Raw genomic sequence first — 14,231 nt, forward strand, 5'->3', positions numbered from 1 at the left:
CATACCAAAGACATTATTTCCCTAGGAAAACTTAGCTTCACAATACCCTTTCAGGATAGAACACAGCTGTCTGATGTTATCTGAGCCAGACAGATGCCAACCCTTTCTGCCAAGCACAATTCTCTTCTTGAAAGAAATACCTTTTTCTGTTATCCTTGCAGTTAAAAAAAAAAAAAAGATCTGCATACATAGTTTGTAAAGTAGGGTTTATTTGAATAAGGTGAAGGAAAGGCGATCAGATGTTAGAGTTGCCATAACAAATTGAACTACTTCTATCACTTACTTACTTCATCACCCGTTTCAGTGTAATTGTCTTATTTATACTGGCTTCTCCCTTGGAAGAATGCATAGCAATTTCCAAATGTTTAATTAAAACCTAACAATGCTAGTGTGATGTAACATAGCGTATGAATGAGAGAAGATAAGGCCCTTTCAAACAATTGGTATCTAAGTGTTTTGTTATATTCCTGTTTTAACTGGCACTAAAGCTGGGGATGCTCCTCTTTGTTGCATTATGGTTCATTTGTATCAGGATGTCACATCTTTCTGAGAACTAGATTAGGCTTTTTTTGTTTGTTTTAAACACAAATCATGATTTATCTCATTTGGATTCAGGGAGGGTGCACAAAAATTCTTAGTGATGCTATGGAGTAGCAACTGCCTTAGATGGGCATTCTGCTGGGGAAAAACACACACATCCATCCTAATGTTCAATTGGGCATAATTTAGGTACCTAATTTTGCAGCCCTAGGACCATAAATACCTAAACATTCATTAAAACCACCACAAAAAAAAAAATCCTTGGCTGACTAGCTTGTGCCTAGCTTCTCTGCAGTCATGGAATCATTGAATGGCTTGGGTTGGAAGGGACCTTAAAGATCATCCAGAGCTAACTCCCTGCTGTGGGCTGGTTGCCTCCCACCTGCTCAGGCTGCCCAGAGCTCCATGCAACCTGGCCCTGAGCACCTCCAGGGATGGGGCACACACAGCCTGTGTGCTGTTCTGAGCAAGCTGTTCCAGTGCCTCATCACCTTCTGTGTAAAGAATTCCCTTCCCTTCAAGTACTGGAATGTCTCAATAAGGTCTCCCCAGAGCCTTCTCCAAGCTAAACAAATCCAACTTCCTCAACCTTTCTTCCGAGAAGAGTTTCTTCAGTCCTTTGATCATCTTCATGGCCTCCTCTGGGCCTGCTCTGAGTTCTGCACTGTTCCTATGTTGGGGGCCCCAAGTGTGGATGCGGTGTTCCAGATGAGGCCTTAAAAGGGCATAGTAGAGGGGAGACGATCACCTCCCTTGCCCTGCTGGCCACCCCTCTTTTGATGCAGCCCAGTCCTTGCAGAGCTCAGTACCTAGATACCTGCCTCTCACCAGGGAATCCTTGGGAGTCTCAAGATAGACACCAAATATGCTTCATATGCACTTCTAGCAGAATGAGAGGGAGGTATAGTCATTCAATGATTAGAGCATTAGTAAGGGTAGCTCTTGACCTGAACTAGAATCGGGGTTTCTCTGGGCACTGCAGTGAATATCCTACTCAGCGGGCAGCTCTTCTTCATCTATGTCCTGTCTTTCTCTTCCTTCCTCTCCTGAGGAGGCTTCTATTCATTACTGTGCAACTTCAAAAATGCTGAGAATTTTCAAGGTTTCTGCACCTCCGTATTATGTTCCAACAGTTAAAGGATTTCATTGAAATATGGTAGTGGGCTGTCTGGCTGCATATGTATACGCAAATTTTGAGAAAGTTTTTTGAAGAAACACATTCAGAGCAGCCAATTCAGTTCTTCTCAGTGTTAAGTCATGTTTTTTCCTTAGATTTCCCAAAACTGTCTTTTTTTCCTCTGCTATTAATTTTCTCTTCTTTCCCCAGAACCCCCACGCTGATTCTTCAGAAACACATTCCTTTAACCTTCAAAAGACTCCAGGTATAATATGTATCGCACATCCTTTGCCTTGGCAGTATGCTGTCTGTTTTAGCTAATTGTTGTAGATTAGCCTTACATTATCCTCTACCTCTGGCTGCCACTGAGGCAGTATTTCTCTCTTTTGAAAAGCGGTATTTAGATAACTGAATTAGGTTTTGTATCTTCTTTTGTGACATTCTCTTAACATACCATCTCATAATGCAACAGGCCAAAACCACAGAGAATACATTTTTTTGTGTGGAGGATTTAGCTGAAGGTCTGCTTTGTCTTCCAATGTGTCTGTGAGATCTGATAGCCTACAGCATCAAAGGTTTGCGTCTCAAATTCTTAGTGTACACTTCTTTGCTCTTACCTTCCAATGGCTTCTGTGAAAGGACTTGCATAGGCTCATATGGTGTATATATCAGGGAGGAATACATGATGACATAAGATTAAGTGTGATGATTAAAGGTTTATTATTACTATTCGCCTTTCAGAAATGGCCACAAATGTTGGTGGCATTATCTGTGGGAATCACTTTGACAAGTGATTTTTTGTAAGGGTAAATTCAGCACTGTTAAAGTAGTCATTTGCAAATGGCAAACCTTCACAGTCAATGATATCCTATTGCTATATCCTTTTCCACTGCAAATGCACGCCAACAAGAGTGGAAGTAAAGAAGCACAGCTTGCAAACCAATCCCTACAGTTTAGTCCAAGCATCTAGGATGCATCTTTAAGGCTACGTTAGAAATCCAAAGCAGAATGTGCAGAGCCCTGGTAGATACAGGAGGGAAAAGTGGCTGTGTGTTCGTTGGATAGCTCAGTGCCAGCATGGACTCCCAGTGCGAGGTATTGGGGAATGTTACAGGGTAGGAATGCTGGCTCCAAAACACAACTGGTCCATGGTTAGTGGGTTAAAATTCTGCCAGGCCTGTTAGAAGTTTGTCTATTATGTCTGTATGTTGCTAAATGTAAAGAGAATACTTGAAGCCTTACTGAGATGGGTGTAAAGGGAATTACCACTGTAATAGTCATATTTCATTGTTTAAATTAGTAACAAAAATAACATTTATTTTAGCAAATACAAACACATTTTGCACACACAAATAGGTATTTGTAAAGAAGCAGACTTCTCAGGAAGTTATTAGAAAGAACTTCTGTTTTGAAGTACAGAATTGAAAACGGTAGCAAACAGTAAAACACACTGCCTTACATTATGATTAATCCATAGATAACTATCTGAATGTAGTATTTGGTTATTTTAACTTAACCAGTACAATCAAATGTGCTTTATTCATTTTGCTTGATGCTGTTCTTGTATTGTAACACAGCAGACTAAGTACAATGATTTATACAAAGTACTATGCTTGGAATACTTTAACAGTGACTTAATAGGATATAAGATCAAATGGTGTATATCTCACCACTTTCACTTATGCATCATGTAAATTGAATAGCTGAGTGTATACAAGAAAACAAAATTGGCATAAAGCATGTTGCTGTTCTAACAGAATGTATCTACAAATAGGTGGAAAACCCAATCTCTTTGGTAAAACAAGAGGATGCTCAGCAGGTCTGGAAAGGCTCCTGTCATTCCAGTGCCTGAACATCTGATGAAGTACCTGCTGTTAGACTCCCAGGTTTCACAATTGTCTCATAAATGCATATGGGACAATGCCTCTCTACCAAATGATTAAAATAATAGAATTGATAAGGTATATGAATTCATACAGTAAAAACTCAAAATAATGATGATGAGTGACCTTGTGCTTACACTCTTTAAAGGTGAACTCAATCCACCTGTCTCTCTAGAAATTAAACTCTTTCCCTGGGTTTATTAGGGGCATATAGGATTTATGTTGTGTGTAACAGCTGACTTCTCTACCTCTTCCTGCTCCTGAGTGCAGGGGAGTTTTAAATTATAGATAAATTTCAGGAAAGGTGAGGATCTGTCCTTATTTATGTACAAATGCATAGTGTTCAATCTGTGTATGTGTGGGCCTAAGGTCTGCTCCTCAGAGAAATTACAATCATAATTGTTTTGGATAAGTATTATCTGTCTATACCATGAATATTTGGGCCATGGTGCTCTGGGGCCCAATTTCTGCCACACTCAATCAGCATTACTGAAATTCCAATATTATTTAGTAATTGAAACCCTGAGCATAATACTGAAATCTTCAAGCCCAGCTGAACTCAGCCATTCATCCTGAGTAAAGAGAAGAATTTAAAGCTACACAGAGCTGCTATAAGCAGGAGATACGGCCAAGTTGCACCAGCCTGCTCCTGTTTTTGTTATTGAAAAAATATCGTGTATAAATCTCATGTAAAACTACAGAGATGAAGTCTCATTTGCAGTGAGAAAGTCAAATTCCTGTGGAATTGTGTAAATGATTCGCAAGTTTCAAGCTATGAGCTCTTAGCTAATACTACAGTGAGAAGGCAAACCTCGCTTTCTTTACGCTCACTTCTTTTAATAGCTGTAGAGATGACAAATGCAATGTATTCTAATAGGCTAAGAGATACTTCTGTACCCACAGTGACATCACAACGCTGCAAAATTCAGAGCATAATCAATACAAAATTTACCTGAAATTGTTTGAAATTGCATTACTTCTTTCATTTCAGTGTGTTACATTGAATTACACAACCAAATGAATAGTGTTGGCTGTAAAGCAGCTCCGATGCTTTGGTTTAAAGGATGTAGAACTTGCTCTATGATCAGGTTCAGTTATAAAGCAAGGAAGCTTTTAACAGATAAGCTTTTTCAAACCTGCAAGAAGGAAGTCACATTTGGAAGACACATTTGTAGAAATCTATACCTGCACACACACAGACACAAAACCAAAAATGAGAAAGCACTCTGCATAAGCAGGAAGGAGTTCCAGCTTGAAGAATCAATGCCAAAGCAAAACAAAGATCACAATCTGGCAGCAATTTGAAAGCAAAGTAATGGTGGAAAACTTCTAAAGCCATTGAGCTCTTCTCAATCCAGGAAAATATAGCATGTGGCTTTCAGTGAGTGAGTTGGGTGTGGGCTCACTGGAAATTTGCTGTAGTATTTTTCTTGACTGGGATTTTAAGGAAGAAATGTAGTGCAGGTTTTCTAGGTACCATGTTGTTTTCTTTTCTCAGTGTGAAAATAAGGCAGTTAGTGTGCACTGGGGAGGTGAGAAAGAACTGTAACTACTGCTGCACAAGCAATACACCGAGATGATGTTCTTGCTAATGATAGTAGTTCTTTGTTATATGTGCCAGAATTGGCATTGTGCTTTGAATCTCCCCTGAGTCTCCTTCTCCAGACTGGACAATCCCAACTCCTTCAGCTGCTCCCCATAGGTCTGTGCTTCAAACCTCTCACAGCTCTGTTGCCCTTTTCCAGACATGCTGTAGGGCTTCAATGTCTGCCATGTAGTGAGGGGCCCAAAGCTGACCACAGTACTGGAGGTGCAGCCTCGCCAGTGAGGGGGAGGAAAATTCTATGTCAAAAGTGATGTAACGAGTGCTGCTCCTTCAGCCCTCAAATTTGGCTGTGCAGGAGAACTGAACGGCTGGCACTGGGGAGGCAAAAAGGGCAGTTGTTTGTGGAGCACTTCTGAGTGGTACAGTTAGAAAGCTTTTAAAGAATATAAAGTAATAATAAATAGTTAACTAAATATATAAGGCCTTGGGCAACCTGCTCTAGCCGTGGTGTCCCTGTTCATTGCAGGGTAGTTGGAATAGATGGCCTTCAGAGGTCCCTTTCAGCTCTGAGGGTTCAATGATTGTGTATATAGCTATGTAAGAGACAGCAGCTGTAGTTTCAATCCACCACTAGTGGGCCTTGTATGTCTAGCTTGCCACTTTATTCACGGACGAAAACCATCCCATGCACATCTCCTTTTTAGCCTTGTTAAAAAGCAAGCACACAGAGTATGTAAGTTAATAAATGGCAGGGAGACAGGTGACATCAGTGTTGTACAGGCACAACACAGGAACGGCCTGGCTGATGGGTAATTTTAGAGAGCCCTTGGGAACCCCCCCTCTACCGCACAGTTGCTGCCAGCCATACCGACACCTGCTGCTATTTGGAGGGCTGGGGCGAGCTGCTCTGTTAAGAAGGGAAAAGCATCACGTGCTGCCGGGCTGGGACACGAAGTGCTGGCAGTGGGGGCTTCCCGCACCCCAAAGCAACCTTCCGTAGGGCCGCTGCTGGGGTCAGGCAGAGGAGGAGTGGGCGGCCTCGTGTCAGCCCCTGCCGGCGGTGCGTGGGGCGGGTCGAGTTCCACCATGTGACACAGGTTGGGGAAGGCAGCGGGGCCGGGATGCTCAGGTTTAACGTTTCTCGTGCGAAAATAGCTGCTGTGCCAGGTGCAAGCGTGTCCGCAGGCTTCGGTTTCACGCTTGCACGGTGCCCCCGAACAAACCCGCTGCAGCGCGAACCGAAGCACGAGAGCCGAAGAAGTAACTGTTGGAAGGCTGTGCAGAAGTCTGCTTCCCTCCGCCGAGAGCTCCTCGGCCTGCAGCTCACACCGCCAGCGGCCCCTCGGCCTCTCGGTGCTGCGGGAGGGAGAGCAGCGCAGGTTAGAGGCGGCCCTCCGTCCCCCCTTAGAGCCCGGCTGCCCGCCCCCCGCGCGTCCCCGCCGGCCCTCACCCGCTTGCGCTGCTCGCTGAGGCAGAAGGTACAGATGGGGCGCTGCGGGCAGGGCTGCGGGGCGGCGGGGCTCTGCAGGCGCAGCACGTTGGCCAGGTGCGAGATGTAGCTGGAGGCCAGGCGCAGCGTCTCCACCTTGGACAGCTTGCGGTCGGCCGGCTCGGTGGGGATGAGCGTGCGCAGGGCGCCGAAGGCCGTGTTGACGCTGTGCGTGCGGTCCCGCTCGCGGGCGTTGGCCGCCGCCCGCTGCCTGCCGCCGCCCTCCCGCCGCCTCCGTCGCCGCCCGCCGTTCCCGGCCGGGGTTCGCACCGCGGCTCCGCCGCCGTCTCCCGCCCGGTGCTGCCCGGCGCCCGCCGCCGCCGCCCCCTCGGCGGCCTTCATGCTGCCTGCCGCCGCCCCGCCGCCCCATGACTTTTATGCGCGCCAGGTGCTCGCCCCGCGTGCTGCTGCTGCCCGCGGCCGGGGGCCGCCGCACCTGTCACCGCGGCCCGGCGGCTCCCGGGCTGAGAAGGCGACAGCGCGCCGCGCCCCGGAGCCGAGGGGGTGCGGGAGGGCGAGCGGCTGCTCCCCGGTGTGTGCCCCGTGCCGTCTTCCCCTATGCGTGTGTATGCACACACGTGCGTGAGCACGGCAGGCTGATATGGCCCATAGCGGATCACATCGCCTTCCCCAGCAGCCTCCGTGCCTGCACACAAATCCAATTTCTTATTCTGTTCTAAATGTATGCCTCCCTCAGCCATTTACTTATTAAAAGGTCATCGTGAGCGCTAGTTTATTACACCTCTCTTTTCCATAGAAGTTTGACAGGCCTGTCTGCGCTCACCAACTCGGCAAAGGTCACGCTGCAGGTTTTCTGGAATGAATCATCTCCACCTGATGAAGCATCCCCAACGGACTGCTTAATGCTGTCCCAGTAGGCTGTTTGTGGCAGTGGTGTTGTCTAAATGTGAGTTCTTTAGTGTCCAGCACAGGCTGCAGAAGTGCAGGGCTGGATTGCAGTGCTGTTGACCCAAGGGAGTTGCACTGAGGTGCAGAGCAGGGCGAGGCCCTTCATCAGCTGATGCTGGGAAGAGCAGCGTTCAAAAAGCAGCAGCTTTCCCTAGAGACATAAATATAGCTGTTAGACTCCCATAGCACTACAGGCTGTAGCTTAGCTTTTGCAAAGTAAGTGATCTAGAATATTCTGAAGTTAAATTTCAGTGCTTACAACAACAGTGTTAATTTCTGCAGTAAAGATGTCCCGGTGCAAGCTTGCATTGCTTTCCATGCAGGTTTCTCCGGTTGTGTTGCATACAATATTTCTAGAGTGAAAGACCAGCTCTGTTACCGTCAATGACAAAACTGCCATTGACTTTAATGGAGGCAGGATTTCACCCTTGATATGTTCTTGCAGCTGAGCAGTGTAGGTAATTGATTGTTTGTCAGACTCAGGCATTTGCTTACCGGTGTTTTCTTGTTCTCAGTGTTTCTGCTTCTTTCTTTTTATCTATTTATTTACTTTTGTTATTATTACTGAAATTAACACAAAACAACGCAGAAACCCCTCAACAAAAAAAAATCCCCAGCAGTTTCAGAACCCCGAGACAAAGGTACTGCTGATATGAACACAACCAGACGGATGGCTTATTGGTAAAGTGGCAGAATGGACTGCAATAAGCAGTGCTCAGGAAGAAAATGATGCTGTGTCTGCAGACAAAACCAAAACGATTTTCACTGACGTCACAGCAATAACTAATCCAGGGGTTAAGGACAAAGGGGTGGCCAAATGACTCCTGTTCTGTCTCCAAGGCAGTTGGGAAGAGTAGAACAAGAAATGGAGTTGTTCCCCCCCACCCGTAAGGAGGCTTGCTAAAAGGCCAAAGCGATGGTGACTAATTACAAGGTTATTGATTGGGATAACATTTATGCAAGTGCTAGAGGGAGTGTATTCCTCCAGGAAGGTGCGGGAAGGCAGAACTGCTGTTACTTAACAATTTGCTGAGTTGCTAATAACAAGTCAGAATGGGGCTGCGTGCACGTAAGGCAGAATAGTGGGCAGTATTTTATGTGTGGCAGTAGGGTTTAGCCTGAAATTTGCATTTATGCTTATGCAGAGAGGGATGTCTGAGGGTCATTGCGAGGAAGTATTTATGTGTATTCAAAAGACTGGAAGAACAGTGATAATAGAAGTACAGAAAGAATTTGGCTTACCTGTGAAACAGTTAAGCTTTACCTATGGAAAAAGAGCAAGTTAATCAGAGGATAACTAAAGGGCAAATCTAATTTGTAGCTAAAGATGTTTGTGATCACAGCCAGGAAGCCTTCCTTCTGATGGCTCATATTTCTGCTTGTTGTGTTTTTGGAGGGTTATACCTGTTACTGTTTGTGTTCTCCATCAAAGCCATTAAACATACACATATGTTAATTTCTGTATGAAGGTCTGCTGCAGGAAAGAGTGGTAGAGATCTGCAGAACAGATTTCTGAGCCACTGACTCAGTGGCTCGAGCTGCTGGTTTGCATTTTGGCCTCAGCAAGTGTCAGCGTGGCCAGCATGGAGGACACAGAGCAGCCATCTGTGTGGCAATGCCTGCCATGCACCACGCATTCGGGGCCTTTGGGCAGCCTGCATTGTTGGCTGAGGGCCCGGCTCAGCCTTGCCATGCACTGCTAGGACCAATGTCAGCCTCATTGCAGCTCTGCCATCCTCTGGCCTTCTGGGGTTGGTGGTACACACCCTGTGGGTCTCAGATGTGTGAGTGTGGCTGGGAGGGGCTCCCAGGTGAGCAACATTGACCAGCCCTGCGTTTTGGTGATGATGCGAGTGTATTTGTAACCTTTAAGTGGAAACTGCTTTATTAAACTGTTCTGCCACATGCATGGGGACTGGGCAGGCAAGTTTGTGTGGAGCAGTCAGTGACATTCCTGTTTGCATGCTAATGCCCAGGGTGTTCTTGTGCAGCACTTGATAAAGCAGACCCACGAGGTATTTCAGTTGCGTTTGACAGATTCAGGTGAGACACCTGAGGAATCTAACAAAGAGAAACAAATAAAGGACATTGATGGCTGGAAGTGTCCGTGCGGCTGAGAATAAAGTGCTATTCATTACGTGTCTGTCTGTGTGTCTTCGTCCGGCTGTGACAACCGCTGCTGTCCTTCACAGCAAGCCTGGATGATTGAGTTGTCACTTGTGGTGCAGTTCTTAATAAATGTGACTTCCAAAAAAAAAAAAAAGAAAGTGTTGATTGAAGAGTCATTTAATGGCATTTTACCCTGCGGAGGTTCTGTAAGAGAGTGATTTTCAGGAGAAAAGGTGGAGAAGTAGTCAATACAGAATGGTACGTGAGAGTTTTTGGGGAAGGGGGACTCCTGTGGAGCATGTTAAATTAGGAAAGATTAAATGTGAAGAGGACTGGAGACTTCCCTTGTTTTAAGTCATGGCAGAATGATGGTGGATCTTGGAAGGCCAGGTCATAATAAATATCCTCTATATATTTTGAGCTAAGAAAGGCAGCAACCTGCTCTGCAGTGTCATTTCCCTGGCAGGGCAGGAGCAGCCCCAGCTCTGCCCCGGGCTGCTGGTAGTTGATTAATGTGGGATCTCGCTGGTCCCTTCTTGATATTCCATCCAGTCGGGTTTAGCATGACACTTATCTCTTCACTCGCAATCTCTTCACTTGCAATCTCTCTTCTTCATCTGAATTGATCGGTGCCATGATTCTCCGGTGTGTTAATGAGTTTTCTGTGTGGTAGTTTGCTAGGGGCCTTGTTAAACTCCAGAGACATTCTGCCTCCTGCATTTTATTTATACGCCCACTCTGTTACTCTTGACAAAGAAGAGCTGAGCTGTTTATCTTGAGTTTTTGTCAAAAAATTTGTCTTGCAGTAATTTTCTCTGCTCTGTCTGCCCACAGAGCAAATCCGAATGTATTATTCACCTGTTATTTCAAACCCATTTAAACTTGGCAAATCTTAGAGGTGTTTTACACAATTCTGCTGATACTCCCAAAGTTGTTATTAACTGCTTCAGAAGTAATTCTTGATTGTGGTTGTATTCTGCAGAGTGATGACAAGGCATATTCTTTTCTCTGTCAAACTGGAACAGTGTAAGGACAGTACATTTGTCCTCAGAAACAAAGCATTTTCCAAGCAGAGATTTTTTTGTTTGTTTGTTTATGAAAGCTGAATGTGTTTGGAGCAGTTCCTGCGTGCTTCCTTCTTTCATTGCTTATTAAATAAAATAAATTATTTACAAGGGTGGATAGCGATAGGACAAGGGAGAATGGTTTTAAACTGAGACAGAGCAGGTTTAGGTTGGATATTAGGAGGAAGTTTTTCACCCAGAGGGTGGTGACGCACTGAACAGGTTGCCCAAGGAGGCTGTGGATGCCCCATCCCTGGAGGCATTCAAGGCCAGGCTGGATGTGGCTCTGGGCAGCCTGGTCTGCTGGTTGGCGACCCTGCCCACAGCAGGGGGTTAGAACTGGATGATCACTGTGGTCCTTTTCAACCCAGGCCATTCTGTGATTCTGTTGAAATCCACCCTGACCCATCCCGGCTGGTGGTGGAGCTCTTCCACTCTCCTGTACTTTGCTGTGTTGCCTCAAACATGCAGCTGTCAGAATGTGCTCTCTTTGTCTTCTTCAAGGAAAGTGACTCAAAGCACCAGGCAGCAATGTGCCACAGACTCTACAACCTTTTCTTTTGACAAAGTGCCAGCAACTTCTGCTCATTCTGTTCACTTTCAGGTGCTATTGAGACTGATGGACAATTTGTGTACTGTCTTACTAGCCCACATCTCCCATTTTGCCTTCAGAAGCTAATGGCTTGCTAAGTGTGATTTGCAATGTTTTATAATCCACACTTAGCAGCTGGCATTGCTGATAAAGAATCCAGATTTTTCTAGCTTCCCTGGAGTCATCTGAGTCACTGAACCTGTAAGAGTAGAACATACAGTATTAGAAAGGCACAGAGTTGTCATACAGAGTAGGGTGGGTTGTTATTTTGATCTCAGTAATTGGCGGTTGGACTTAGATGATCTTAGTGGTCTTTTCCAACATTAATGATTGTACGATGCTATAATGGTAGAATGATATTGTAGAAATGCAGCTGAGTTTCGGTTATTAAAAAATACTTGGCTGCTGTAGTAATGAAAGCGAGATGTAGAATCATCCACTTGTGTGGAACAGCTATTGCAAACACTTCAGAATGCTCATTGCCTTTTGATTTGTTCCCCTCCACTCCCCATGATTGCTAGATCTTGCAAAGAAAGCCTTGTTCTCATCCTTGTAGTTTTACAATCTCCATTTATGAAGAGCACAAGATTTTGTAGATGCTTTTAAAGAATGTATTTTCAACAGTTTCTTTAAGTGCTGAGAGCTGACAAATACAAAGCCAAAGGAAACCATGGAAGAAATATGATTCAGTGTATAATTATTGGAGCTTCTGCAACGTAACTACAGCTGAAGTTGTTTGTGTGGTTTCTTTCCCTCCTCTTCGCTTCTTGAGTGTCCTCCTATGAAGATACTCAGAATGTGACATTCTTCAGATAGTCCACTTTTTTTCTCCTTAGTCCTTCAATTGAACACTTAAGCTTCTGTTAATAAAGAAGTCTGTGATTGTGATTCGAATTAGATTAGAGGACAAATTCAATTTTGGTGAGTTGGGTTCGTGTCAGAGCTGACTTCATTGTTGTCGTTTTGAGTTAATCTGTCTGTGCACAAGTGTAACTGATGGCATAATCAGAATGATAATCAACTGCTGAATTGTAGGCAAAACTTTAAAGTTATTTTATAATTGCTCAGTGTTTTGAAAGCAGGTTACAACAGTTGGTCCTCACTGGTTAGTAATCCCTTTAGTTCCAAGCTGGCATCACTGGGAACGTGCTGTTGGAAATATCACGCTGAGGGCATGAAGGTAAATGCCTTTGTTCTCCATTTTTGAAACAGAAGTTGAATCAGAACATAAAAACATGTAGCTATTGTAACTTCCAACCTGTGTTATCAGGAAGACAGTTCAATATTTCTGTGCCAAGTAGAGAAATGGGAGTGCTGTAGCCTGACAGCCTCGGGAGGTGCCAACGTGCAGTTGTGTGCCCAGGCATGGTCACAGTGCTGGCATTCCTCCCACCTCTCCTCTCCTCCAGCAGGTAGGAAAGTGCTGTGTAAGATTCAGAACTAAACTTTTGAGACCCGTGTGAATCCAGTTCAACATCTGCAAAAAGCTGGAGAGATTTAAAAGGGATTTAAGCAGGCTGTCCCAGTGAAGAGCAGGATGCACAGGCTGTGTGGTGTCTAGCAAGACAGATTGATCAGCTGGAGAGGACCTTGAAGGGGCTATTTCAGTTTGAACAAATTAAATCAGCCCCGGGTATCTCTGAGGTGTTTTAGGATCTCCTTTGGTCCTCAGAACAGAAGTGTGGGAAAGGCAGTTCAGAATAAAATGTTCTCATCCCTGACCTTCTACTCATATTTGAGGCAGTGGGGCTTTCAGGCATATACTGCTTTTCATCCTCCTTTGGTAGGGATGTGGAGAGTTCCCCAAAAAGTTCCTTTAGTCAGTTGCTAGCTAAACCTAAACAGAAAGGCAGAACGTTTTGCAAATTGGAAGAAAAAAATAAGAAACCAGTGATCTATCTGCTTAAAATACAACTTTCTGTAAAAACAAACAAACGTCCTTCAATTGAAGAGCGTTTCAGAGAGCTGAAGCCACAGCTGTCGATGGATATTTCTGTTTGGTGGTTCTGTGGAGCTGGAATAATACAGTTTATTGAATGTCATGTGAATTATGACAAACTAAGAGTTCGCAGTCTGGAAGCTTAAAAGGGTGTGCTGTACTGCCAGACAAGTAGGAAATGATGCCAGCATTATGCTTTTAGTGTGAGCTTTCAGCTTTCTCAGTGTAGGGTCATGTAAAATAAATTTGACTACGCTATCTGGATTTGGGGGCTGTGTAGACTAATGATCTCGTGTGCACTGCAAGTATGGATCACATTTTATTGGTTGTACCAATAGGCATTCTTCCTTGGTTTGGTGATGTGGGAAGTCTTTTACATACAATACAGATTGCACACCGAAGATCAAGCTTTCAGACACAGCGAGCCCTCTACAAAGATGAGTTGACCTTTCTGCAGGTGCCTGTGGGAATATCACTCTGAAAGAAGCAGCCACTCTCATTAAGATTCCTGCTGACAGTTGGCAGGCCAGGTGGTCCCACATAGCACAAGAGCAGGGTCTCATATCCCGAGTCTTCAAAGATTGTGCAGGTAGGGAGAGTGGCTTACTGATATTCTGAGTTAAACCAAACTGTCTTTTTTTTTAGCTTAAAAATTGCTGTTTGCCTTATGTTTCCTGAATATACCCTGCAAGACAGGTGTCTTTGCTGTGCTTGGTATTATCCTCAAAGACACCATCAATAATATGAAATGTTTTGGGATATTGTATTTTGAGAACTCACTGCCACAATGTTTTACAGCTTACTGATTGCTACATGTATTGGTCAGAATAGAGTATTAAATTCAGCAGCTGCAACACTGGTTAGTGCTGCCTTCTTTTCTGTCTTTGTGCAACCTGCAGTTCAACAGCTACTGCTGTTTCCCTTCCATTTGTGCCCAATATCTTTATGTATATCTCAGAGCACATATCTCGGAGCTCGTCGGCTGTCCTCTGTTCTGCTCATCTTTCTTTGACAATAACTACAGTTTTGAGCAGCCTTGTGGG

The 14,231-nt window shown here is 44.7% G+C and overlaps 1 protein-coding gene across 1 annotated transcript; it reads right to left on the reverse strand.

Annotated features, from left to right (window-relative positions):
• Positions 1-2,939: 2,939 nt before the first annotated feature.
• On the reverse strand, positions 2,940-6,932 carry LOC771515 (transcription factor 15-like). The gene is made up of 2 exons (XM_015289861.4): positions 6,537-6,932; positions 2,940-6,442 (listed from the first exon to the last, which is right to left on the reverse strand). The coding sequence occupies exons 1-2, from the start codon at positions 6,915-6,917 to the stop codon at positions 6,410-6,412; spliced, it is 414 nt and encodes a 137-aa protein (XP_015145347.2). The 5' UTR covers positions 6,918-6,932; the 3' UTR covers positions 2,940-6,409.
• Between the last annotated feature and the right edge of the window lie 7,299 nt (positions 6,933-14,231).

The sequence above is a fragment of the Gallus gallus genome, chromosome 7 (assembly GCF_016699485.2).
Source record: "Gallus gallus isolate bGalGal1 chromosome 7, bGalGal1.mat.broiler.GRCg7b, whole genome shotgun sequence".
Lineage (NCBI taxonomy): Eukaryota > Metazoa > Chordata > Aves > Galliformes > Phasianidae > Gallus > Gallus gallus.

Bases quoted from the DNA above. Each gene is read 5' to 3' on its own strand.
- LOC771515 (XM_015289861.4), bottom strand. From the start codon at position 6,917: ATGAAGGCCGCCGAGGGGGCGGCGGCGGCGGGCGCCGGGCAGCACCGG. The intron at 6,443-6,536 runs GTGAGGGCCGGC...TCCCTCCCGCAG, and splicing joins TCAGCGAGCAGCGCAAGCGG to CACCGAGAGGCCGAGGGGCC.